The 24,687-nt window shown below is 41.8% G+C and overlaps 1 protein-coding gene across 3 annotated transcripts in view; it reads left to right on the top strand.

Moving 5' to 3' along the window:
* Positions 1-24,421, top strand: part of LOC102693525 (calcium/calmodulin-dependent protein kinase kinase 2) — a 32,919-nt gene extending 8,498 nt beyond the window's left edge. The window contains exons 2-18 of one of the 3 annotated variants that reach the window (XM_015366405.2): positions 1,121-1,137; positions 4,007-4,633; positions 7,293-7,340; positions 9,657-9,710; positions 10,536-10,587; positions 11,199-11,332; positions 11,954-11,990; positions 12,525-12,546; positions 13,253-13,341; positions 13,733-13,932; positions 14,582-14,635; positions 15,020-15,093; positions 15,519-15,606; positions 16,337-16,465; positions 17,212-17,312; positions 18,364-18,414; positions 20,251-24,421. In XM_015366405.2, coding sequence (XP_015221891.2) covers positions 4,064-4,633; positions 7,293-7,340; positions 9,657-9,710; positions 10,536-10,587; positions 11,199-11,332; positions 11,954-11,990; positions 12,525-12,546; positions 13,253-13,341; positions 13,733-13,932; positions 14,582-14,635; positions 15,020-15,093; positions 15,519-15,606; positions 16,337-16,465; positions 17,212-17,312; positions 18,364-18,414; positions 20,251-20,323 — 1,776 coding nt within the window. In that variant the 5' untranslated portion in view covers positions 1,121-1,137; positions 4,007-4,063 and the 3' untranslated portion in view covers positions 20,324-24,421. The remainder of the gene's footprint in view (positions 1-1,120; positions 1,138-4,006; positions 4,634-7,292; positions 7,341-9,656; positions 9,711-10,535; positions 10,588-11,198; positions 11,333-11,953; positions 11,991-12,524; positions 12,547-13,252; positions 13,342-13,732; positions 13,933-14,581; positions 14,636-15,019; positions 15,094-15,518; positions 15,607-16,336; positions 16,466-17,211; positions 17,313-18,363; positions 18,415-20,250) is intronic. The other 2 variants (XM_015366404.2, XM_006640415.3) reach the window with 2 other exon arrangements.
* The last annotated feature ends 266 nt before the right edge of the window (positions 24,422-24,687 follow it).

Raw genomic sequence — 24,687 nt, 5'->3', positions numbered from 1 at the left:
TAACAACATAGTAGCAGAAAGGTCATCTATACCTATCATTTAATGATTGTATAATCTCTGTCCTAATAGGAAGTATGCAAACCGGTTCTGTCATGATTGTCTTTTGTCTGAACTAAAAAAAACATAAACTGTTCCTGCGGTGGAGAAAGGAAGAGCAGGTTCAAATGAACAGGACTGTGATCTGGTACTTGCTAACATCGTGACCGAAAAGCGTGTCTCCCTGCCGAGTGTCCAGGGCCAGGGAGACTGTACCAGGCGGACAGCAGCAGTACAATGACACCTGGTACAACAGAGAGGCGCCGCAGAGCCAGGACCGCACTCATATTAGTGAGGCTGCAGAAATACAGCTCGCAGCCCCCAGAACAATCCAGTACAGAGATGTGAGCCAGTTCCCACGCAGGGAGAAGAGGCGATGGGCTGACATTCTGCTATTCTGCTGAGGCGGGAGACAGTGCCAGAGCAGTTTCAGTGGCATTAATGAATAGTCAGGGACTGGGAACGGGGGTGTGTGGGTGGGGTTGCTAGCAGCACTCCCAGATAGGATTAGTTCTAGCCTGAGGAAGTTACAGTGCCAAATGTATTGTGTTTTTTTTCTGTGCAAAAATCTCCTGTTTGCTTTCACCTGCTGTCACAGATGATTCCTTTATCTGTATTCCACAAATGTTAAGAAATGTACCGGTCCTTCAGGTGACAATTTGTTTTACGTGGTATTTTAAATTCTTTATTGGGATTAGAAAAATAATGTAAAAAATACACTACTGATGAGTAAATGGCATATGCAAAATTCCACTTCAGTATCATCAGTATTGTATTGTTAGTACACACATAGGTGTCCTTTAGGACCTGTATCCTTATGGATTCCTACAGAACTTACAGAAGCAGCTGGGGCTTTCTTAGACACCTCCTATCCCAGTACTGGGACAGTGAAAGTGTTGTCACTTCTAAGGTGAAAGGAGCTGGATCTTCCCTATGGAATTCCTGAATGATTACTCTGGGATGTTGTACTGGGTTTTTAAGGAGTTTTGGCCCCCCTATTGTATGGCCTTGATTCAGCAGGATCCATCAGGATATTTTTGTGTCCTCGTGTAACTGATTGTCTTTTCTTCTGGCCTTGGAGCAGCTGTGTGCTGTGGTCAGGTAGGCAGCGACCATTCTTTCCTGGCATGACTCCAGTCTTTCGCATTGCACAGGGCTTGACAGTGTCACATGACAATGCACCCCTTGAATTAGACGTTTTTCAGAGATTAAACTGTGACAAAAATGTTTTGATTCTTAATTCTGTTACTGCATAGTCACTTCATACTTTGAATTCACACAAAATATCTTGCAAATCTCTATGCAATTCTTTGGAGAAATGAGTCTAGGGGTACATTTTTAAACGGCTGACAGTGGAGGACTTAAAACTGGTCAGAGTAGTTTTTATTGTGAAATGTAATGCTGCATACTGATTGGTAAAAGCCACATTCTTCATATTTTTTGTAATCTGGGTGCAAATTCTCGAAGATTAATACAGTATCTGAAGACAAATCCAGATTAATTTATATCTGCAAGGGTCATTTGTTGTGTGACACCAGATGCTTGATCTTGGAGCTAGCAAGAACTCTCTCCGTTAATAAAGCTCAACTCCTACCGTGTTATTTCTTAGAGTCCATAAGATCTGATGGGAAGGAGTGAATAAAGCTTTAATGAAATGGACAAAGTCCAGCATCCATGCTTTAGGCTGGTTCTCATTCACTAGTGGATATTTCACATTCCTTCCTTCCATTCCAGTATTTCCATTGGTTCTATATACTGTTCAAAATTTGTTGAAATACTGTAAATGTAGTTGTACAACACAAATCCTTACTAAATATGACTCACAGACACATCACAGATACACATCCCAATACATTTCTGAAGAAAGTTCCAGACTCTAATGAAATGGAAAGAGGCATATATGAAATAAATGGACATCAGAAGTTAGGATATTAGAGGGTAGCTGTAAATCCTAAACACAGAAGACTCCTATCTCTTCCTTCAGCGTTCAGCTCCTTTTCTTAGCGAGACTCCTGTTTTACATCAGCAAGGGCTGATTCCTACTACTTTTGCCCACCCTGTTACCCTAAGGTTAAGGTTTGCATTATGACAATGTCATTGCAAGGATTTCAATAATCCTTGTGTTTAAAAGGAGTTGAGCTTTAAAACTAAAGGGCCTGACATTTATATTGCTGCATGAGAAAGGATAGTTTACAACTGTTATATTGGAACAGCGAGCTTGAAATGGTATGTGTGCTCAGTTTTCATCTGCCTTTTAAAGTAAAGTAACCTTTTTTTGTTTATAGTAAGCTGTTTGATTAACATCAGCAAAGAAAGTTGTGTCATGCTGGCTTGCAGTTTTGCATTGGCCAAGCTTGAGCTGTGTTCATACAACTTGCATGGGAATTTGAAGCACATACAGTTTCCAGCTGTATTTTGGTTTTAGAATTGCTGTACATGAAAATAATCAGAAGAATGACCGGTGCTTTGTTGTCTTGTGTACTATATTTAAAATATCTGCATAAAACCACGAATGAAATCAAAATGTGTTTGTATGTACAGTCATTATCCAGAAGTAACTGCATGGTCATGCATCAAGAGAAAATCACTGCATTTTCCTCTATCTGTAGGCAGTAGTGTCCCTCTCATGTTGATGAAGCAGCATAGAATATTGCATAGGCTAGATCAAAAAATGGTCATTCTCATATTCATTGAAACAGAATCACTACTGTATATGTAAGACCCCTCTCACATGTTGAGACTTTAATTTGGGTCTGGGAGCATTCCCCTAACTCGTCCAGCAGCTCTGTCAGCTTGCTTCAATGAACCGCCTTGCAAGAATGATACACACACACAGTAGCAATTGCAGATTTGTTTACTCCTTGTTTCCGGAACACCTTGTTCCTGACAGGTTTTTCCGTGGATTGCTCGACCATCTCCTGTCTTGCTACATTTCCTTGCAGAATTTGGCAGTCAACAGCCGACACTCAGATGCAGATGTTGTGCAGTTGTCATTGAGATGATCGACATCTCAGGGGGACAGAACGTATTCGGGAATTTGTCCCTGTTTTTAGGTAGTGTGCACTCAGCTGATCCAAGTCAAGTAGGGAGTATTGTATAGTCAAGGCTTTTCAGCTAAATTGCAGAGGTGAAAAAACATTCTTTCCTCACCGTACCATTACACATTTTGTCACTTGTGTGTTGGGAGAAAGAAAATCTAACAGCTTCAAATCGGTGTTAATGAAGCAGGCCGTGCCTGACTTAACATAATGTTTCAATGTGTTGACTTTCCCCATGGAAAAGATATTAGAACTGTGCTGACCCTTCTCACTGATCAGCATGCTAGTCTAACCTTCAGCAGCAGTTCCTGAAGAGTCTCAGCTGGACAGTATATTTATACAGATTTTACAAGATTAAATATTGCAGCAGGAAATTAGGGTATAAATCATGGATCTGTAGTAGTTTTCCAGAAGGATTTTCAGAGTTTGTATCTTGATATAAGTCTACTGGAAGTGAAATCAAAGATCTCTATTGTTTCACTTTTGTCTTACACATACAGATTTATGTAGATCCAGAAGCCACTTCATTCTGAAACCCACTTTAATTAGATGCCAAAAGTATTTCTACTGCTTTGGGAAAAACAGTGTGATCCGGAATAGTATGAATGGTGTGAAAGCATGAAACGTCTTATTCCAAGATTTTTCCTGTTCAAAGAATGCGTTTTCCTTGGGGAAAGACTGCTGGACATGATAACATCAAGCCAGCTGATGTTGCCACACCACACTTGGTTATAACAGTACAGGTGGCAGGTCTTGATTCCCCTGATGCAGCTTTTGATGGACGTGCATCGTGAATACTAGATAGAGGCTGATATTAGATACTAGACGGAGTCCCCAGGGACTCACTGGGGTGGCAAGGAAAGAAATCAAAACAACTGCTCAGGCCAGTCCCAGTAATGTGTCATATAGCAGAGATTGTGTTCCCCTGGCAGCCTGGACACCTGAGAGACTGATGGACCAGCAGTCTGGAGGGAGCTGGGAAGGCCGCCATGTCATCATGTGTTTCAAGCCAGCCTGCTGCTGAGAAGACGTCTGTGTGCAGGAATGAGACGAGCAGAAGGAGCAGAAAGGCCAAGCAGGAGCAGCAGCAGCAGAAGCAAGCCGACCTCATCTGCAGCATCTCTGTCCTGAGCCTCCGCACAGGCATGGACTCCCTGATCGTGGTGACGGAGTACGAGCCCAGCCCGGCGGATGGGGCAGGGGGGCCGCAGGCTGGGATGGAGTCGGAAGACACGGACAGCGGCTCCCACACGGCCGAACCCGCCGCTCCGCCCGGCGACAGACTCGCCGAAGTGGGAACCCCCAAGTCCCTGTCCCCCACCCCTCCCTGCTCCGACACCTGGGAGGCCAGCAGGGCCAGGCTCAACCTGTCCGACAGGAAGCTGTCCCTTCAGGAACGCTCCCAGACGGCCCCCTCTCCCGGAAGCTCGCCGGGACACAACGGACGTTACATCTACCCCTCGCTGCCCTACTCCCCGATCACCTCGCCGCACTCCTCTCCCCGCCTCCCCCGCAGGCCCACCGTGGAGTCTCACAGAGTCTCCATCACCGATCTCCAGGTAGGTCACCATCTCTGGTCCTTGTTGTCTGAAGCCCACAATGCGGTCGTCATGGTAACGGTGACTGTCCAGAACCGTACCTCCAGGACTAGGGAGCAGGTGTCTCAGTATTGAACTGTTAAACTGTGAGGGCTGACTTTGTTCTTCCGTGTTTTTGGACAGTGTTTAAACTATCCAAAGATTCTGTACTCCACACGGTAGCGTTTCTAACTGCCATTCAGGCCTTGTAGGTGTTGAAAATTGAAAATGGGAATGCATGTTTATTTTTTTGGGCCCACCTGCAACGTACTGTGCGTGCTCAGTTGGTAAACCGGGCTTGTCCCTGTAAGAGCAGAAGCAGTGATGGCTTTGAAAGAAAGACTTTTTGGAAAGGGAGTCTAATTTTAGCTCCAAAGCACCTGTTTTTATTTCTGAGCTGGTGGAGCAGCTCCAGCAAAACACCTTGGTGTCCTTCCTTGATCAAAAGCTCATTCCAGGCTCCAGCTGACACATTGTCATGCAAGGAATTGTTTTCCCTTCCTCAGCCTGGCTTAAACAGGTTCACGAACGAGGACTCGAGCACCTGGAGAGCTTTCTGTGTTTCACATCCAAGTGTATTAAACTCAGCAGGCTCCCCCTCTCACATTTCCTGTCTTTCTGAATCTGGTCACCAGGCATTCAGTGTGGAGTAATCCAATTGCAATGCCAATTAAAGGGTATGGTGGACAGCGTGGGGAACTACCATCTGCTGATTGCCGTGGGCTAATTTGGCCAAAATTGATTTTACCCTTAAAAGAACCACAGCTACCTAACAGCTTCCCGTAATTGGAAAAGAGAGCAAATCAGTTTCATGGTATCTTGCTTGGAAAGAATTCCCCAAACTATAGTTTCCATAGCAACCCTATAGCTGCCGAGCAGCAAAGATTGTCTGCAACTAGTCCTGTAGTTATTCATATACAGAATATGACTGGAAGCTGATTTACAGGAATGAGACAGTTTCAGGAAAGTAATTGAAGTTGATGAGTAGTCTAATTGAATTAGGTTGTGTGGTGTCTTCATCCCTCAGAAATTAATTTAGGACGCAGTTTAATAAAATGTCAATTGATGAGTTTACTATCAATTAAAGTTCTCGATGCAGTTTAATACTTTTGTTTTCAGTTCAAGTATTTACTTGCATTGAGTGCAGGGTATTGATTCTGGGCCCAGTTAGTGCCCACCACACAATGCCAGAATGTCACCTTATAGAACTGTATAGAAACTGTATAGAAAATTGCAGCTTTTGAAAACTGCAACAATTGAAACTTATGGTTCTCGTAAGACAAAATGACACTAGGAGGTCTGGGATCCATGGCTGAGACTCGAGATAACACTCCTTTTTACGAGTTAAAGACACCACAGGTGTGGCCCAGTCATACCCAAAACTGCATATCGAGTGAGAGTAACAGCTCTGTACAGTACAATCATTCTACCACACTGGTTTCACTCACAAATACACATTTAGGTAAACTTAATACAAAGGGTAATACAAAAGTTTAAAAATGGAGCGTTAACTTCTCTATCATTATTCTAGGGTAGCATCAGTGAAAATCATGCCAATCCTGAATCTGCCAGTATAGGCATTATAGGCATACTGTTTGAGCACCTGCAAAAGTGCTGTATTTATTCTTTACAACATTTGTTAGAAACATTGATTGAGAAAAGGACAAGATCCAGATTTCTGTGCTATGAAGCATTAAATATTTTCTATTTAAAGAGAAAATTGTCTTTTATTTTCTATCAATAATGACCCGTTCACAGTGAGTTTCCTCTGACTGACTGAGAGTGTTTGAAAGGTAAGGCCAGAGGTCTGTTGCCTTCAGCTAGACCTGGTGGTAGCTGTATGTTGACTAGATCAAGTGGTGAAGTGGAGTGGTATGGTAGGTCTGTAGTGAGCTGTTTTAGTACTAGGCTCTGTAATTCATTGAAGTTGACTCTCTGATATCACAGATGACTCTTCTGGTGAGCTTATGGCTTATTATCCATTTGGCAGCTGTATTTATTTTTCTCACAATCTCCTTCTGATATTGTCCGTCATGTCAGACTCCCATGTTTACTCAGGATTTTAAATCTTAATAAGCAGGACCTGCCCTGAGTAGAACAGTACATATTTTTGTGACACTAATGGTAAATATTAACATAGTAATAGGTTAATATTATGTAAAAACATTGTGTTTTTTTGTGGTCTGCTTAAGCATTTAGCTAATAAAACTTTTAATAAAAACAATATAAAACATAACCAATAATAATAATATTCTGTTATTATTTGTTTCTGCTTTTCCACTGAATGTGTTTTTATTGGTCTCTCCAGAAGAGGAAACTTCTTGAAGAAAATGTACTACATCAGGTTTTTGATTCAGGTCTTTTGATGCTTGAGTGTGTGAATTAAAACGCCATTTTCTTGATCAGACGCAAATATAAACACGTTTCCAAACTCTTACAGATTTATGGCATGGTGGGACCAGGTGTGAAAATCCTGTGGTGCCCTGTGCTATTAGCAGACCAGAGAAGAGAAAAGCGATTTGCTTCTTGGAAGACCTGTATTTTACAGTATTGTACATTTGTACTGCTTCTGCTTCCTCACTCTCCTTGTAAAAACATCCATAGACTGTAACTGTGGTCTTTTATACTTTTCTTTTAACAGGATTGTGTACAGCTCAACCAGTACAAGCTGAAGGATGAAATTGGAAAGGTATTGTCGAAAATGCTCATTCAATGAGAATCTGCTCAGAGTAGGTAATATTATTCTGATACCTCAGGAGCAGGTTGTATATGTGTGCTATCCATCCATTATTTAACTGATAATTTAACCTTTATCCAATAAAGGGTTACAGGAGAGCCTTATCCCAGCAGGATACACCCTGGATAGGATGCCAGTCCTCACACCAAGATGCACTCACACCAGGATCTTTAACATAACATCACTTTATTAGCCCTATACAATTTCTTGCATTAGGAATTCGTCTTTTCGCAGACCCCAGCTTGCTCTCCATGAGACACAGACACACAGACAGGGTGAGAGAAGCTGGGGGTCAGAGCACAGGGTCAGCCATTGTACAGCGCCCCTGGAGCAGTTGGGGTTAAGGGCCTTGCTCAGGGGCCCAACGGAGTAGGATTCCTCTGCCGGCTGCGGGATTTGAACCGGCAACCTTCCAGCCACAGGCGCAGATCCTGAGCCAGAGAGCCACCGCTCCGCCCCTCCGCCTTTAGACAGTGGGAGGAAAGCCAAATGAACACATGGAGAACATACACACACATACCACCCCAGGAAGTGAACCCAGGGCCCTTAGAATCCAAGGCAGCAATGCTAACCACTGCAAAACCGTGCTGCCTGTGTAGATACACTTCGCAGTTTTTTTTTTTGAAGTCTTGCCTTCAAAGTTTTCAATTCAATTTACTTTTGGCTTCTGTCAAAACTGCTGTCTTTTTCCATTAGAGCAAGTCAATAGGATCCTCTTCATACTGCTAAATAGACATGTCACATCTGCATAGTCTACTGTCTGTAGAATTGATTATGAGCAGAATATACTGTAGCTTACCTGCTGTCCAAGGATTCTGGCCTCTCAGCTGGGCCTTGTTTATAGAAGACAAATTATTTTTTGTAGGAGAACAGTAAAAGTAGGATTTCAACTAACAGTATATTGGCACAGTGGGGACCTTGAAGAGTGTACCTTGAACATCATACTTACAAGGAAGTTTAACACTGGAATGTAAAAAAACAAGCATTTTCTGTTGCATCTCCTTGTGGCCTGAATCCCTTCCTCACCATAAAACAACTGTAGAGGCAGAGCTCAACTCCCTTGAATCCTCTTTCCTGTACTGGTCTTCTGGTTCAAGCAGTAGGATTTTTTCCCATTTCTTCCTTGCTTCCCTCTTCCTCCATTTTCACCAACTGTAGATTTTTTGCCTTCTGCAAGAAATGCTCAGTGTACTACATGTCAAAGCCCACTAAACATTTGCTGTGAAACAAACAAGCTTCTGTGTGCGTACACTCACATATACTTATGTAATTCACAAGTGTGTGTATATTTCTCAAGCTTACATTGTAATGAGTAGGTAGGTCAGGTCCCCTTTTCAGGCCGTGAAGGCCCAGGGGGAATGGGGGGCAAGGGCCACCATTTTTCTCAACCATCCAACACTGGAGGTGGAGGTGATGTGGTCAGCATCACGCTCCGGCCAGCCTATTACCCCCAGAAGGATTAACCCCCGGTGCTCATTCAGAAAGCAGGCTGAGTGCACCTGGGTGCTGTCTGGAAGGAATTAGAGCAAGCTACATCGTTTGCACCTCCCTGGGATTGAACCCGGGACCTTCCAGTCAGGAGCTAGACGCCCTTGTCGTCTGACCTACCACAGCTCCGGGTTGTAATGAGTGCCACAATGCTACAGCAGGGGGCCGCAGAGTGCTGCAGTAGTTTTTCTGGGTAATTTTCCTGGCGTACTGCAGCAAACCCCTGCAGGGCTAATGAGCCTTTAAGAGTATAGTAAGCAGGCACCCTCCCTCCTGCCCCCGTCATGGGGAATAAGGGTGCCTGTGCTGGAGGCAGAAGACTAAAAGTGGCTCAACTGGCTTGGACTCGTTTTCATGATGGCGGTCATATGATAGTTCCTGATGCCAGAAGCCCAGGCCTGAGCCTCTGTGACACTTTCTTCTTGACGTTTTCTGCAGGAACCTGCTTGCAATGACTCACTGTGCTGCGGCTACTTTTGTTACCACACCCATTCTCTTCCCCTTTCCCCTTTCCCCAGACCAGCTCCCTGTTTGGGGAGAAAAAAAGGTGGATTTGCTCCACTGAGTCACCCACTGCTAAGGCATCTTAAAGAACCATAAAGGATGTAGGAAACCGCAGCTGGTCACAACTTGACTGTATGTCTGAAGCATCACAGTGATGGCTTAGAACACTGTACTGCTCCACAGCTACATGGCTGGTTGGCTCTGTTTTACAGAACTGGTTGTGGCAGGCTGCTGTAACGGATTTTTGCACTGACACCAATCTCTTGTTTTGACGAGGGCTCCTATGGAGTTGTCAAGCTGGCGTACAATGAGGATGACAACACCTACTATGTATGTATCACACTGTATATGTTCATTATCTTGAATGCAGAATGCTCAGTTAAATGCAGTAACACACAGGAAGAAAGATTAAAAACATTTCAATGCTGTTCTGTTTCAAGAGATCTCTCTTTAATCCACTCCTGCCTTTTTCATTTTTAAATTATTTTTGAGGGGGCTCCTTAACTTGTTGTAAAATACTTCCCTTATGGGGAGTTTATATTTAAAAGGAGCGCACCAGAATTCATCAGGAATTACTGTAAATAAAACATGTTATGTACAGATGGGTTAGTACAGTAATTAGTAATCTGTAATGGATTCGTTTTTTAATATGTATTTACAAATGTATAAGTACGAGATCAGTTTTCATTTTAATCTAAGCCTATACAATATTAATTGTCAGATTATACAATATATACAGATTATACAATGTTAAATGCCATGTATATGGTATTATAGATTTGATTTGAGCCTATTATATATTGATAGCAATTATAGACTTGAAAAATGATAGGTACCTTTGTCACTTTTGCCTATCGGAGAAATACAGTATCTCTAACTGCAATGGAAGCACAAGTCTGCTCTGTGTGGGAGACATGCTATGAAAACTGCAACTGTGGAAAAGCAGAACACAGTGGTTGTGCTCCTAGGAATATAGCCTCAGCATAAGCAGCATAATTTATATCTGTCAATAACTAAAAGAAGCATTTCTTCAGCAAAAGTATGTTGCATGCTAGATATTCCTTTGGTCAGAATCTCTTGTGATATGGAGATTTTTTATTGTTATATATATAGTATTATATAATTCTAGAATTTCTCTGTTTTTCTATTTGCAAGGCAATGAAAGTGCTGTCTAAGAAGAAGCTGGTGAGACAGGCTGGATTTCCGCGTAAGTGTCCAGTTTACACCAGATGGACTCTTAGCAGGGAGTCTCAGCCCTTCATCCGAAGGCAGCAAAGAAAAACGAAACGCTCAATGAAAGCAATTTCCTCTCTCGGCCCTGTTCCATTGTGCACGCTCAGTTGTTAAAATCATGATGCTGCTTCTGTTACAGAGCCTTTTGTGCAGTGAAGCATGAGCATGACATGGATAGGAGATTATAAGGCCATTTTCCTTCAGACTGTGTTACTTACATAACTTTCCAGTTCGGATTCTTGAAGTACCTATTCAAGTATTACCAGTCACAGCTCAACCGTGTGATCTCTGTGCGTAAAACAAATTTCCTTTTCATGTTGCAGTGAGTGATCCCTGCTGCCTACCTGTGGCAAAAACACAAAGACGCAAACTAGAAACCCACAAAGAGATAACGCATATCTGCTTCTGGTGTGTGTGTGTGTGTGTGTGGGGGGGTGTTCCTGATGTGGCTCCAGTTCTTCTGGAGATGTGATCTTTGTTATTTTGATGTCTCAGAATGATTGCTGCTACCAACTCCTTTTCTAAAGCTCTCATTTACATGTAAGTTACCATGCCAACTCCTCAACTCGCCCCCTCCACCCGCAGGGCGGCCCCCCCCCCGGGGGGCGAAAGTGCCACCGGAGGGCCCCTCTCAGCCCAAAGGCCCCCTGGAGCGAGTCTACCAGGAGATCGCCATCCTGAAGAAGCTGGACCACCCCAACGTGGTCAAGCTGGTGGAGGTGAGACCCTCCAGGGACAGGGGCCGCCGCGGTGTGCTGTGTAAGCGCTGTGCGTGGTCAAGCTCGCGTCTCTTCACGGTCATCCTGCCCACACACAAGTCCGAAAATACTGCCGTGGTCTTGTTTGTGCGTCTCGTGTGCTTTGGCGTCCATCTTACGATACAGTGGTGTGAGTTTAGGGAGTGTTGGCTTACCAAGTGTCTAATACCTTCTCTGGAATGGCAGAACACCACATTGGTTTTACCTTGAAGCCAAAATAACATCAGGTGGGAAGTATAGAAGTACACAGACAATCAACTACGTCTTCTAATTCATACCTAAACTAGTATGAAAGTGTGTGTCCAAAGCTCCTGTGCATTGTGAGTGCAGTTGTTTTCTCTGTGAGAAACAGTGACCCTGAGTTTAACTGTACTTTTGTATATTGTTAACAGAATTGCATTTCGGGGATATTTGTTTAGTTTCTCTCCCAGCCTTTTAAATGACAGTGTGATCCGTGAATGAAGAGAGGTAAACAATGAACATTGATTTTTGCTTTGGTGAGTGTGTTGAAAGAGCATGCCTTTTCCTCATGACTCTGTGGATATCTCACTGTTCCCCACTCCTCCTGTCTGTCCGATCCAGGTGTTGGATGACCCCAGTGAGGACCACCTGTACATGGGTAGGTTTCCCAGCATGCCTTGCTTGTGCCTAAGGTGGTGAAACAAAGATGTCACACTTATGCTGTTCTTCAGTCTTCTTCCTTGTTCATCCATGCTTCCACGAATACAGGAAGAACCAAATACATGAGAGCATTGCTAGTTTCTTTCATCAAAGAAGCACACGTCTGGCAGTGTCATATAATTAGAAATGACCCATGTGTTATTGCCTTTGAACGCTTTTCTTTCACAATGTTCCAAAGACTTCAAGAAACATACATTACTGTAGATGACATCATATTAAGACAATATCCTTTACAAATCTTGATATTAATTGCATTAACACTTTATTTCTGATTACTTGAATATACCCTCTGTTTAGGCAGAAACAGTTCCTTTATTCTGTATTTCTCGAAATTATTTTAACAAATAGACATACATAGACAAATATATATTTTCCTGCTGAGAAATGGATGGTAACATTGTTAGATAGTTAACAAATTAACAAATTAAATTAAGGTTGACCCTAATTGATATTTTTCCTTCTTTTTAAACAGTTTTTGAACTAGTTAAACAAGGGTGAGTAAAGCACTATGATTTAAAATAATTCATAAAGCAGATGATGTAGAATGTTTCCTGACAGATGCCTTAGTGGTAAAAGATCTGCATTTTGTTCAGATAAATGCATTAATGAGAGTCTCAGGGGGCCTGCATACAAACCCACTGTATAAGTCTGTGTTCCAGGTGTTACTGCAGTTGCCTATTCTGATAGTTAGGTTTCAGTGGATCAGTAGACTTTGCATGATTTGGAGCAATATAACAATCCCATTACACAAGGATATTTAACTATATGCATGGCCTGTTTATTTTCAGTGAGTTTTCCTCTGTTGATATTGAGTAGTATTACACATGCAGTGTTAATTTTTATTTGTGTGTTAAAAGTATACCAGTCATTAGCTATGCAGAGAAACAATGTGACCACAAAAGCTGTCACAAATGAGAGGGAACCATCCAGACGTCTACCTGTTGCAGATCCGAAATCTTCCAGCCATTTCTTTAAACAAAAGCAAGGGGATCGGCTGAGTAACTTGTTCCATACTCCCAGCACTCTTTGTGTAAAGAAATACTGTACTGTACTGTCCTTTCAGTTTTAAGTGCACTTGTCCTTTGTTTCCATATGTGTTCTCTTGTGCATGTTCCACTGTTGAATTTGAAGATATACTGTTCGGAGACCTTATATCTATGATTTACCTTTGATTACCTATGATATGATGCTTTTTATCAGTGCTGTGATGGAAGTCCCAACAGATAAGCCTCTAACTGAAGACCAGGCCCGCTTCTATTTTCAGGATCTGCTGCGAGGAATTGAGTTCTGTAAGTAGAGAGCAAACAGGGCAATTTTCCTGTCCTGTGTTGCACTATGCAATTTCATGAGACAGTAATGTTCCATTGTCATTCCAAGAGCACACTACCCCCCTGTACAGTGCAGAAAATTGTACTTTACTGGTTTACTGAAGGTTCTCATGAGGAATATTGTTGTGTTAATCCAGTATCTTCTGAAATTTACCAACCCATTGATCCCAAACAATCCATTTTATCATTTTATTAATGAAGTATTCTCCTAATTTATTCTTTATGCACCTTATGTCTAAAAAGTTTTTTTTTTTATTTGTACCAGTACTGATAATAATTATACTCACTTTCCTGTCAGAGTTTTAAACAAAGTGGGAAAAGCCTGGTTTGTGCGATTTGTGTACTTTTTCAGTGCACTACCAGAAGATAATTCACCGGGACATCAAGCCGTCCAATCTGCTGGTCGGAGAGGACGGGCACATCAAGATCGCTGACTTCGGTGTCAGTAACCAGTTTGAGGGCACTGACGCCCTGCTGACCAGCACAGTGGGCACCCCCGCCTTCCTCGCTCCCGAGACCCTGTCCGAGACCCGGAAGAACTTCTCTGGCAAGGTGGCTGGCTCCCCTTCAGGCTGTCCCACCTCCCCAGATCGCTGAACGTTGACTTCCCTAAGGCCATGAGCTACATGAATCCTAATGATAATTGCTCGCCTGGAGCAGAGAGCTAGAAGACTGTACTTTTGCAGTGTCCACATGCGTTTCTTTAATACTCTTTAACGGGACGAGCAGAGGGAATTCCGGCGTGCAGGAGCTCTGCGAGTGCTCACTGCAGACTCAATAAAACAGGTGTCTTCGAAAAAGTAAAGGACATCTCCGTCCATTATCAGAGACCCTTTGTAACAGCTGTGAAACTCAGAAACCTTCAGACAGCACCCAAGGATTTGAACCTAGGGCCACAGCCCTGCAAGGCATCAATAATAACCACTGCTCCACCGTGCTGCCTGACAAGCTGGGTTTTTTTGGGAGAAAACAGATTTGCCAAATGACATATGTCACCTTGAAAGAGAGCCTCCCCATCTAAAATATCGCTCAAGATAAGAGAACAGGTCGCATTCGTGCACTTAATCCAATGTTGGTCTCCGATGTCGGTTCTGTAGGAAATGCTAATTAAATAATATCAAATTCAGATAACTTATATGTTGGATGTCGTGCTTACTGTGACTCCCATTATGTTTTACAACAGATGTTTTTTTCTTTCAAGGCCCTAGATGTGTGGGCGATGGGTGTGACTCTATACTGCTTTGTGTTTGGACAGGTAAGGTGAGATGAAAAGCAGTGACATGCATTTAGAGATCACATAATGCCTTAATTTTCATTGTCTTTTACTGTAATGTTTTTACAGTGTTTTTTGTTAGTACTTTTTCAGTAATGAAATAAGAGCCAAATGCTTCAACATCAATTCTCAACGGTAGTATGTTATTTATAGGCTTTTGTTGAATGTCCTGGCTAGTCCCATCATAGGTATAGCATGCAGAATTATTTGATGGGCTGAGTTCCAGTGTCTCTGGACTGCATTTAGTTTGTGGTTTATGAGCTTGCCTGTCTGAGTGACTCTTAGTATGATTTCTGTATTTGCCTCTGGGCAGCACCTGCTCTGGTCTGTGTTACTCTTGTCACATGCCGGCACCTTGTCTTGCAGTGTCCATTTATGGATGATCGCATTCTGAGCCTCCATCAGAAAATTAAAAACCAGCCGGTGGAGCTGGCCGAGCAGTGAGTACCCCTGGGATATGTGTGGTACACATCTTCTGAGAACTTAGTACACAGTTTATTCATTTAAATGTCCTTCTGAATTGATAGCGTGTGACAGTTTTCTTCTCCTCCAGTGCTATGGGACCACAGATAGGCTGTTTTAATAAGTCTTTTTACCTTTTTGCCAGGTTTAGACTGGATAAAAGAGGTTAAATTGATTAATTTACATGTCAAATCAGTTTATGGAGAAAAATAAAAAAGCCTACACCCTTCAGGAACCATAGTTCAGAAAAAAATGGCTCCGTACTTCAAAGAAATTTGTGTATGAGATATCTTTATGGAGTTGATTCAGATTCAGTTTAAAATTAGCAATGTGTGCCTTGCAAGGTAATCTCAGTGCAAACACGGAACAGCAAAATGTGACAGGGCTGTCTTCACATTTATAGTGTAGATGTATCCAGAGACTTGAAGGATCTGCTGTTCAAGATGTTGGATAAGAATCCTGAAACAAGAATTACTGTGCCACAGATAAAGGTACAACTTACTTCAATGTTTCTCTTTTGGTTTTGGTACTGGACATTGTACTACACGTCTTAACTGTAATCTCTTTTCTGTCATTTTTTTCAAAGTTCTGTTACGTAAAGAAAAATACACACTGTAGCTACTTTGAGCATTTGGAGACAAATTAGCTGATCTAGAATTGTGTATATCTGTGATGTGGTTTCCCAGAATCAGTCTCTTTGATGTTTGATGTTTATTACTCAAGACAGATATTATAGCTTTATACAGCTATTGTTACAAACATAATAAGGCCTCACACATTAGCTCTGCAGTCGCTATGTAGCTTTAAGAAATTTATCATGAAGGCTACCATCAAAAAAGCTAAGTTATGGAGAGCTGCATTTGCCCACTTATGCAAAACATCCTGGCTGATTACAGATCAGATACAGTCATACAGATGTGATATTCCTCATGAATATCCTCTAAAAGGATTTTGGCCTCAGAGCTCTTGTCAAGTTTGTTTTAAATGTCATCTAGCCCCACTTGGTTTAGACTGATCATGAATACCATTGGCATGAAGAGCATAAGCAGGAGAGATTGCAGGTGCCATTACTAGGAGCAGCAGATGGGAGGCACGGCCTGTTTAATCCTCTGTTATAGGTCTTCAGAGGCACAAGGCTGAGCAGAAGCAGACTAAAGTGGCATAGAATGTCTCTTCCAGAGGGTGTTGTGATGTCTCTGCTTCTGTGCTAAACTAACACAGGTGCACTCCTGGGTGACAAGGCATGGCGCCGAGCCCTTGCCCTCAGAGGATGAGAACTGCACCCTCATTGAGGTCACCGAGGAGGAGGTGGAGAACTCTGTGAAGCACATTCCCAGCCTAGCCACAGTGGTGAGTATGTGGAGTGCCAACAACCTCATGTTGATTCATAGGAATGAGCCGTCATTGTATACAGCTGCGAACAGCAATTTCAGTTACACATCCTTGTTCACATGCTCCTCTGACACCGCTCCTGATCACTTACTTGTGGGGGTTAATAGTGTCAGTAGCGGTGAAAGACATTACAGGGCTGGTTTGAATACTTTCACAGTGTGCCAGTGTGCCTTTAGTATGCCAGTGTGCCTTTAGTATGACATCAGCGTCAGGGCTCTGCATTGGATTTTGTGGTGGTTAGAAATGTGATCTAATATCTGTCAGCCAGCTCCACATCAAATCCAGGAGCAAATGTTGCCGTTTCTCCCTGAGTTGCCGTTTTGTCAGGGATGACAAGGCTATTTGCCATATTCATGGACACAACTCTGGAAAAGTAGGAGCCAGCAGCATTGCAAAATCTGAAAATGCCCGTAGCAGCTCTTACCAATCATGTGTGCCGTCTGTCAGCTTTGTCTATTTTTCACATTATAAAGAGAAGATGTCAGTTTAGTGATCTAGTAAACGTGCTGCGTGTGAGAATATATTCAAGATTGCCAGTGCTTTCGCACCTTTTGTTCCTTATGTTTACATCACGCCGTTTGTTAGCACATCTTCCACTCCCAGGTTGCGCCGCGTCTCTTTGTGAGCAGAAAAGAACCGACGCAGAGCCGGGGAGTGGTGGGTAACACTGACGGCGAGGGCTGTTCTTGCTCTCCCTCCTGTAGATCCTGGTGAAAACCATGCTGCGGAAGCGTTCCTTTGGGAATCCCTTTGACTGGGGCAGACGGGAGGAGCGTGGCCTCTCCGCGCCTGGAAATGGACTGACGTGAGTTTGAAGACAGCCGTGGCTTCAGCTTGGCTTCAGCTGGTGTCCTTCCCCTTTCCCAGGGAGTAGATCAGGATTCAGGCTGTTTGAAGCAGCTGTGATCCAAGATCAGAGCAATTCAGATGGAGCTGCCCCACCTCTTGTCCGTGAAATGTCCTGGGCAGACTGTGACTTTCTTGGAGTAGGCTATGTCTTCTTAGGGAGTTGCAGTGGCTCAGCCTACAACACTGTATAAATGTGCTTAATTGGAGTGCTACAGCTGGACATTGCAGGTTTAGCCAGCTGTGGTTGGGATTTCCCTCCTGTTGGCACACAGCAGGCTGAGTGCTGCTGGGAACAGGTGACCAGGGCATTGGTCAGGGTAGCCCTGGCAACGCCTGGGACTGACTGACCAGACAGTAAGGACAGTCAGATTGTCAATGAGGGCAGCATCAGGGATGACTTTCATGCAGGGCTGTGAGAATCTGAAAGCAGATGCTGGTACAAGAATCAAAGTGCAGGGAAGTATTGCAGTTTAGTTCTTCCAGACTCCGTATCTTTTAAAAACACACTATGCCTTTAGTCTCAAGAGAACCACCCTCTGCTCAGGTTTTGTTTCCTTTTCAGAGAAACAAGAAAAATGCCAACTTGCGACACTAAGTCAAATTAGGCCTTAAACTGTGGGAGAATTTTAAAGGCAGTGAAGATTTTATTTTTGCTTTTATTATATTAAATACAATTCTTACACTTACATGCAAATTTGAAAGGGAAGCCATCTGTAATGTTCCTGTGTTGCCCAATAGCTGTTCTGCATTAAGCCCAACTGGTACCCCCTCTTCAGTGGACAAGTTCAAATATGATACTGGATAAGGTGATGACTGCATCAGTAAGAGTATAGGTACCCTACTGTATTTATACTGTACATGAACCTGTACCTGTCCTGAAAGTCAAATTGGAAAGCTGGGTTCTAGACATCCTTCACCTTTCTCTCTAACTAAGGTCATTAGAGGATCTTTGCCAGTTCTGTACATCTATCTCATTTTTTTCCCCTCTCCCCTTCCCACCTCTCCAGAAAAAACAAGTCTGGAAATGTGAAAAACTGCAGCATGCATAGTAACCAAAGGTAAAGCATTACTTTACTGCAAATGTCTGCCTGTTTAAAAAAAAATCCAAGCAGATCTGGCTTTGAACTGTAAAGTGTGATCCAACGTGCAGAAGGCGCACAGAAAAAAGGGTTTTCGTCATTAGTTTACGTCAGGAAGACAGCGCTGGTTCTATTCCTGGGAGCATGTCGCACACTGCATACCAGGGTGAGAATTAATGTATTTGGAACAAGCTTTCCAAGTTCCATTGATTGAAGCAGTCAGTGTGGAGATGCACAAGATTCTAATACACAACCTGTTTTTATTTTTAAGTAGATCTCCCTTTCACCAAGAACAAAGTGAAATGATTGTTTAGCACAGAGGGCAATCTGTTCTCTCATTCCACAGTATCACTTTTTTGAGGGAGCAGTTGATTAACAGTTATATATTTAATTTAATTCGGGTTTTAGCTACTTCTGCTTGACCTGTTTAAATACAGAAATTCTATTTTTTTAAGTGAATTTAATACTAAATGGCCAGTAAGTATTGTGTCACAGTATTTTCCACATTAGAAAATACTATTAATTTTTTACATTTACAGCTTAAACCATGCAGTATATGTCAAGAAATAATTGAAATTTTATCAATTAAAGATTATAGAAAACATCTTAAAGGTTTTACATTTTTCTTAGTTTTAGATTGTATTTGTCTGTATATTCCCTGTTCCTTAGCATATTTAGACATGTTCATGAAGCAGAATACCAAAACTTGAATTCATTGTCTTTTTAAATTTATAGTTTAGATTCTGGATCTGATCCCTTTCATAATGCAGTACAGTACAGACCGTCATTTTGGGAACACACAGCTAAAGCATAAGACTTCAGCAGAACGACAGCATGTGATTTTGTAATTGAAGGTGCTTTAATGTTAAAATGTTGCAAAATTAGCTGTGAATTAATTTAATAAATGTTTTGAAGGTTCCTTCTGTTACTTTTGGGTCACACTTCCACTAAAATGAGTGTCTCTTCAGAGGATGTTGAAGCAAACTAACAAATCAAATGTGCATGAGTCTTGATTTTGATGTGCATGAACTAATTTAATGACACAGTGGTATTTTGATACGGCTGACTGAACTCTAATTAGCATGAGAAGAATAATGCTGCAGTGTCCTGCTTTTTAAAAGAGCTCTTGCTTATTCTGGAGTGTGCAGCTGTGAATTGTTTTTCCCCATAGGGTATACAAGTGGAGAATTATTCTACCTCCTTCATGTCTGTAACCTGAATGCATGACAGACTGGCTTGCAGAATTCTAATAAGCAATTTTGCAAAATTATTCTGTTTTAATATATAAAACCTGGTGATCACTGAACATCGTTTAACATCATAATCATAATCATAATAATGCTTCTTTCACAATGCCCTGTGGTGCAACTGCTCCAGTCTGCTCTTTCCTTCAATTAAACCGTACTCATGGGAAAGGTTTTGTAAAACAAATCCCTTACCTTTGGTCTTAAAATGAAACTGCAGACTCCTTCTCCTGTCCCATGGGCAAATGTTTGTTTAAAATATGAACTATAGTAAATTATACTTCATTTTTATTCAACTGTTCAGTCCAATATCCTTTAGGAGGTGATAAAATCACACATCTAAGTCTCACAGGCTGTCCTTTAGATTCAGGGTACTTTCTACCGACCTTTCTGAGCACAAAAGTCAGAAACTCTGCTCTGTGTTTGATCTGCTTCCGCGTTTCATAAATCACTGTCTCTGCTCCCGAAAATCACAAAACTGTGAAAAGGACTTTATCGGGCAATTTTTGTCGGAAGTCCCCGGGATGGGAGAGGCAGTGACAGACGAAACTTTTCTTCTTCTGTCGCCTAGGAAACAGGAGAGCGGCGACAGTGGCAAGAGCTCGGACCTGCCCTATGTTGGGGAAGACGAGGCCCTGTTGTGACTCTCACAGCCCCGACCTGCCCAGAGTGGTTATCTGTGCAGTGTGCCCTTGTGATATGCATGCCTTTAAACACAAGGTATTTCTGCTGGCTCCTGCAGTGTGGCATCCAAATGCGCCATTTTTTCAGCGGCCCCAGGACAGGAGCCTGCGTTGCAGTTTGGTCCGCAGTGGGATTCTCGTTTAAAAGATTGCTGTTTTTTTGTTTCCATGCTGAAAGGAAAAAACACGCCTGGCCCAAATCTCTCGTTGCCACTGGTTTTGTAATATATTTGAAAATAAAATGTTAAGGGGTTTGCTTGCAGTGTACTGTAGCATATCACAAAAGGAAATTATGCATTTTATATGTCAGGTAATGTTGTTCAAGCAGTACTGTTAGTGCTATAGCAACCAGTAAGAAAGTTTTTCATATTGAGTATACAATGCTTTAAATATCGTTTGAAAATCTATAACAGTTTTTGCATAAAGTGAATTGCTTGCTTATATAGAGCATTATATTATCTGAGCTCATAAGCTTACAAGCCTGCTGCTATTTGAAAGACTGAAGCCAAGTATGTTGAATAGTTTTAAGTGCTGTTTTGAAGTTAAAGTACAGTATTGAATATTGGACAAATGGAAAATATTGTGCAGGCGGCAGGCATAGGATATATCTGAATAGAACTCACTAATATATAGCTCAATATTATGTCATGATATTCAAAAAACTAATTGAATTCTAGTATTCTGTGACCTGTATATCATAGTCAATGAAAATTCATACATGGCAGATTGCTGTTTTGCATGAATACACAGTTTAGTTTCACATAGCTATGTGGTACTGTAGTGGGATTTTGGCAATTGATGCAATTGCAAATTACTGCATATAAACAAGATATATCTGTGAAGAATTATCTCCAGAGAAGATCTGGCTGAATGTCTCTTGTGTTATGCACAAATTGGCAGTAATGGATGCCTCCTGGCTTTGATGCTATTTTTGTATGGTAATTTTTTCTATTGCTCTATATAGGCAGAAAGTAGGCTAGTTGCAGATATGACAGATGAACTAGCAAGCTCTGCTTAATTTCCTGTATGTGAACTACAGAAGAGGTTTGAAGTAATGCTTCCACATGCTGTCTGGTTGTAGGAAACCCGTTCCCTTAACACGGGAACAGTGGAGTTTGTCCTTGAATGAAATGGATGGAAAAAACAGGATTCATTGTAATACAAATGGCAGAGCAGATAAGTGTTGTCTGAAAGTAAAACCAGTCAATGAAGTACTGTACCTTATAATTCACATGATGCTGTCTTTAGTATATGGTGTGCAGTGGCAGACACTTTCAGTTTGCCAAGGGAACTGACACACACAACCTCATTTCACTATCAGGCGTTAACCAATGAACTTCCTTATCAAAGTGTTGTGTATTATAGCGATGTGTGTTGTGAATTTAAAAAAAACTAAAGTGCTTGACCGGGATCAAGCAGAAGCATGTTTTTGTATGACTGTGCAGACCCGACAGCTCAAGATGTCTGCTACCTTCTTGTGCTTCGCAGTGCGGAGCAGCTGCTCCCAGGAAGCCCTTCCCTGCTCTGTGGGTGCATGGCTCTGTTTCAGGGGGAAATGGGTCAATAGTGGCTGGTGGCAGCGTTACTTGTATTTCTCTGGAGCTGACGTATCCATTCAAGTACTGGTGCGTAAAGAAGTAAGGTGCTCAGCCACTGTTTTTTTAATAATTATTCAGCACTAGTTATAAAGCACTGAAAGCCTTTGCATAAAGTGAATCTGCAGTTGGCAAGAGCCCACTCCAATGTTTTTGTGCGACAGCCCGGCTGCTGTGCAAATTCTCGTGGAAACTCTCACACCTTCGTATCCCGATTGGATTCGCCACACACACATTGTTTCTGGTTCAGGATTTCTGTTACATGAAAGACGAGAGACGGAAAAGTTCTGTTGTTTTTTTTTTTCTTTTATCAATGAATTGGCTGCATCACTCTGCTCTCCTCCCCACTGATAGCTGGTGTGTGGGGAGCGTTCTGGCGCACTATGGCTGCCGTCGCATCATCCAGGTGGGGCTGCACACTGGTGATGGTGGTGGAGGGGAGTCCCCATTACCTGCAAAGCGCTTTGAGTGAAGTGTCCAGAAACGCGCTATATAACTGTAAGCAATTATTATTATTATCTGCCTCTTGAATCATTTATTGCTCCTGAAGCAGTTGTACCCACCCTGGCCGACCCGCCTTTCTGACTCTCTTCATCAGGCTGCCCTGGACTGTAGGGACTGCTGACTTTCACATTATTCCAGCTGTATTTTTCTTTTGAACTGTGGCACGGTATATTGCTCTTCGGAAAGGAGAAGGCCACTGTGTGTAATGGTTGCACAGCTTAAACTAAAACTGCTGGAAGAGATCTGCGGGTCAGCTAACTAGAACTACTAGAACTATAAGAGTTAGATGGGCTGAGTGGCCTCCTGTCATTCATAACTATTCTTATAGCTGCAGTGGAATTTTTAAAATGGATGCGAGTATGCACGGGGATGCATGTTCTTTAACACGTTTTACAGTTTAGGTTTTACGATTAGCTTTTTATATAAGAGAAAACTGTGTTTTGTTTTAAGGGGAGGGGTGTGTGAAATTATTTTTGTTAAACCAGTGAAAGAGAGAGAGAAAGTGAAGGAGGAACAAAGAAAAGTGCTTTTATCAAAGCTATTGAGGGCGTTACTGCCATTCCAGGCTTCAAAGGTTTCTTCTGTGAATGATCTGGGACGGGGAAGACTTTAAAGACATGCCACTTTGCACAGTTGAACAAATATGGTACAGTACTTGGCACATGCAGTGCATTGTATTTAATGGGGTAATGGGACTTGAAAAAATTAGTCTGTCAGAAATTAGAGCAAAGTTCCTCGTCTGGAACAGCATACTAAGCCATGCGGTCAAGAAGGACACCACAGCCGCCTCCAGGAAACTGCTGTGTAAGAGCCTCAAACCACCTTGCTGTTAGCAGCCAAATAGCTCAATAGTATTCTCTCATTTGTAGTCATTCTTATGTTAATATGAGACAGATGGTATGCTCATAATTAACCAAAGAGTATCAGTTAAGAGTATTATGTCTTTAATTGTACAGATCTGTATTAGATTGTAAAATTTGAACTTTACAAAAAGTAAAATTCAAGAACTAAATATTTTCAGGGTTTTAAACAGTTTATTTTGCGTTTTAACCATTCTCATTTGTAGATGTGGTATTTAGGGGTATCCGTTTCTTTACTATGCATTTCAATTCTGATATGCCCCAAGGAATGTCAAATCCATTTCAAATGAGTTGGACCTGAAGGTAAAAACCCATATAGGGAAAATATGTGAGTAAATGGTAATGTAATTGGTAAACATTAACAATTAATTCAAGACAACCAAGCTTCACTGAAGTCTTACCGTACAAGGCTTGTTATAGTGTTTAACCAGTAATTGAACACACTTGCAAACAACACAGTAATTATCAGACTAAAACAGAAAAAGCCCTTCTAGAAATTCTGTTCACCCAGTTTAGTTCAGTAATTCTTTGTGAGGTAAGAAAAATACACACTTGAGCATTCAGTGTTTTATCATTATAATAATAAAATCATGATTTTCTTTTTACTTTTCCTTTAAAGTACATTGAAACATACTTTTAAAGGCGTTGTTTCACAACCATTCCTGAGATTTGCAGTATAAAATCTTCTTTTAACAACTTCTGTCTTGTCATTGGACAAAAACATTCATAGACCATACTGAATAATATTAAAATCTGTATACTGGAATGTAGTTTGTTTTATGAATTAGGGAGGGGTAATTATTCAAGCCACTGAATAACGTGTACTTATAGTAATTAATTCCCATTTTGTTTCAAAAGAGCTAGAACTACAATTGCTGAACCTCGGCCCACAGAATTTTTGTGCAATGAACAACAGAGGAACTGCAGTACTGAAAACATTCACCAATAACAATACCCCCTGCATGACCTTATGTAGGATCTATTTGTAAAAAGCTGACTGTCTCTTTGGGAACTGGGTTGAACCATCCTGTGCTTTAGTATTCTATACATATTACTGTATATCTGGTTGATTATTTCAATGCATTAAAGAATTCCATTCAGTGTGTTGTTTTTTGTGTCTTTTATAAAAGCATTTTAAGTTACGATGCCCGGTTGTCAATAAAGGAGTGCCCCTGATGCAGTGCTAATGGCATAACACCCAGCACAAAAGGTAGCCCACACAAACACCTGGAACTGCTTGTTTAGCCTGTTTCGCATTGCGCAGAATTTGATGCGGAGTCTTAGCCACATACAATATTTATTCTCTTGACGTGGAAATGCTCAAGTTAAAATTCAGGGAAATTATCGGTTTATATTGTGGTCATGG

The sequence above is a fragment of the Lepisosteus oculatus genome, chromosome 22 (genome assembly GCF_040954835.1).
Source record: "Lepisosteus oculatus isolate fLepOcu1 chromosome 22, fLepOcu1.hap2, whole genome shotgun sequence".
NCBI lineage: Eukaryota > Metazoa > Chordata > Actinopteri > Semionotiformes > Lepisosteidae > Lepisosteus > Lepisosteus oculatus.
Note: the sequence above shows the minus strand (reverse complement) of the source record. Positions and strands in the feature narration are given on the sequence as shown.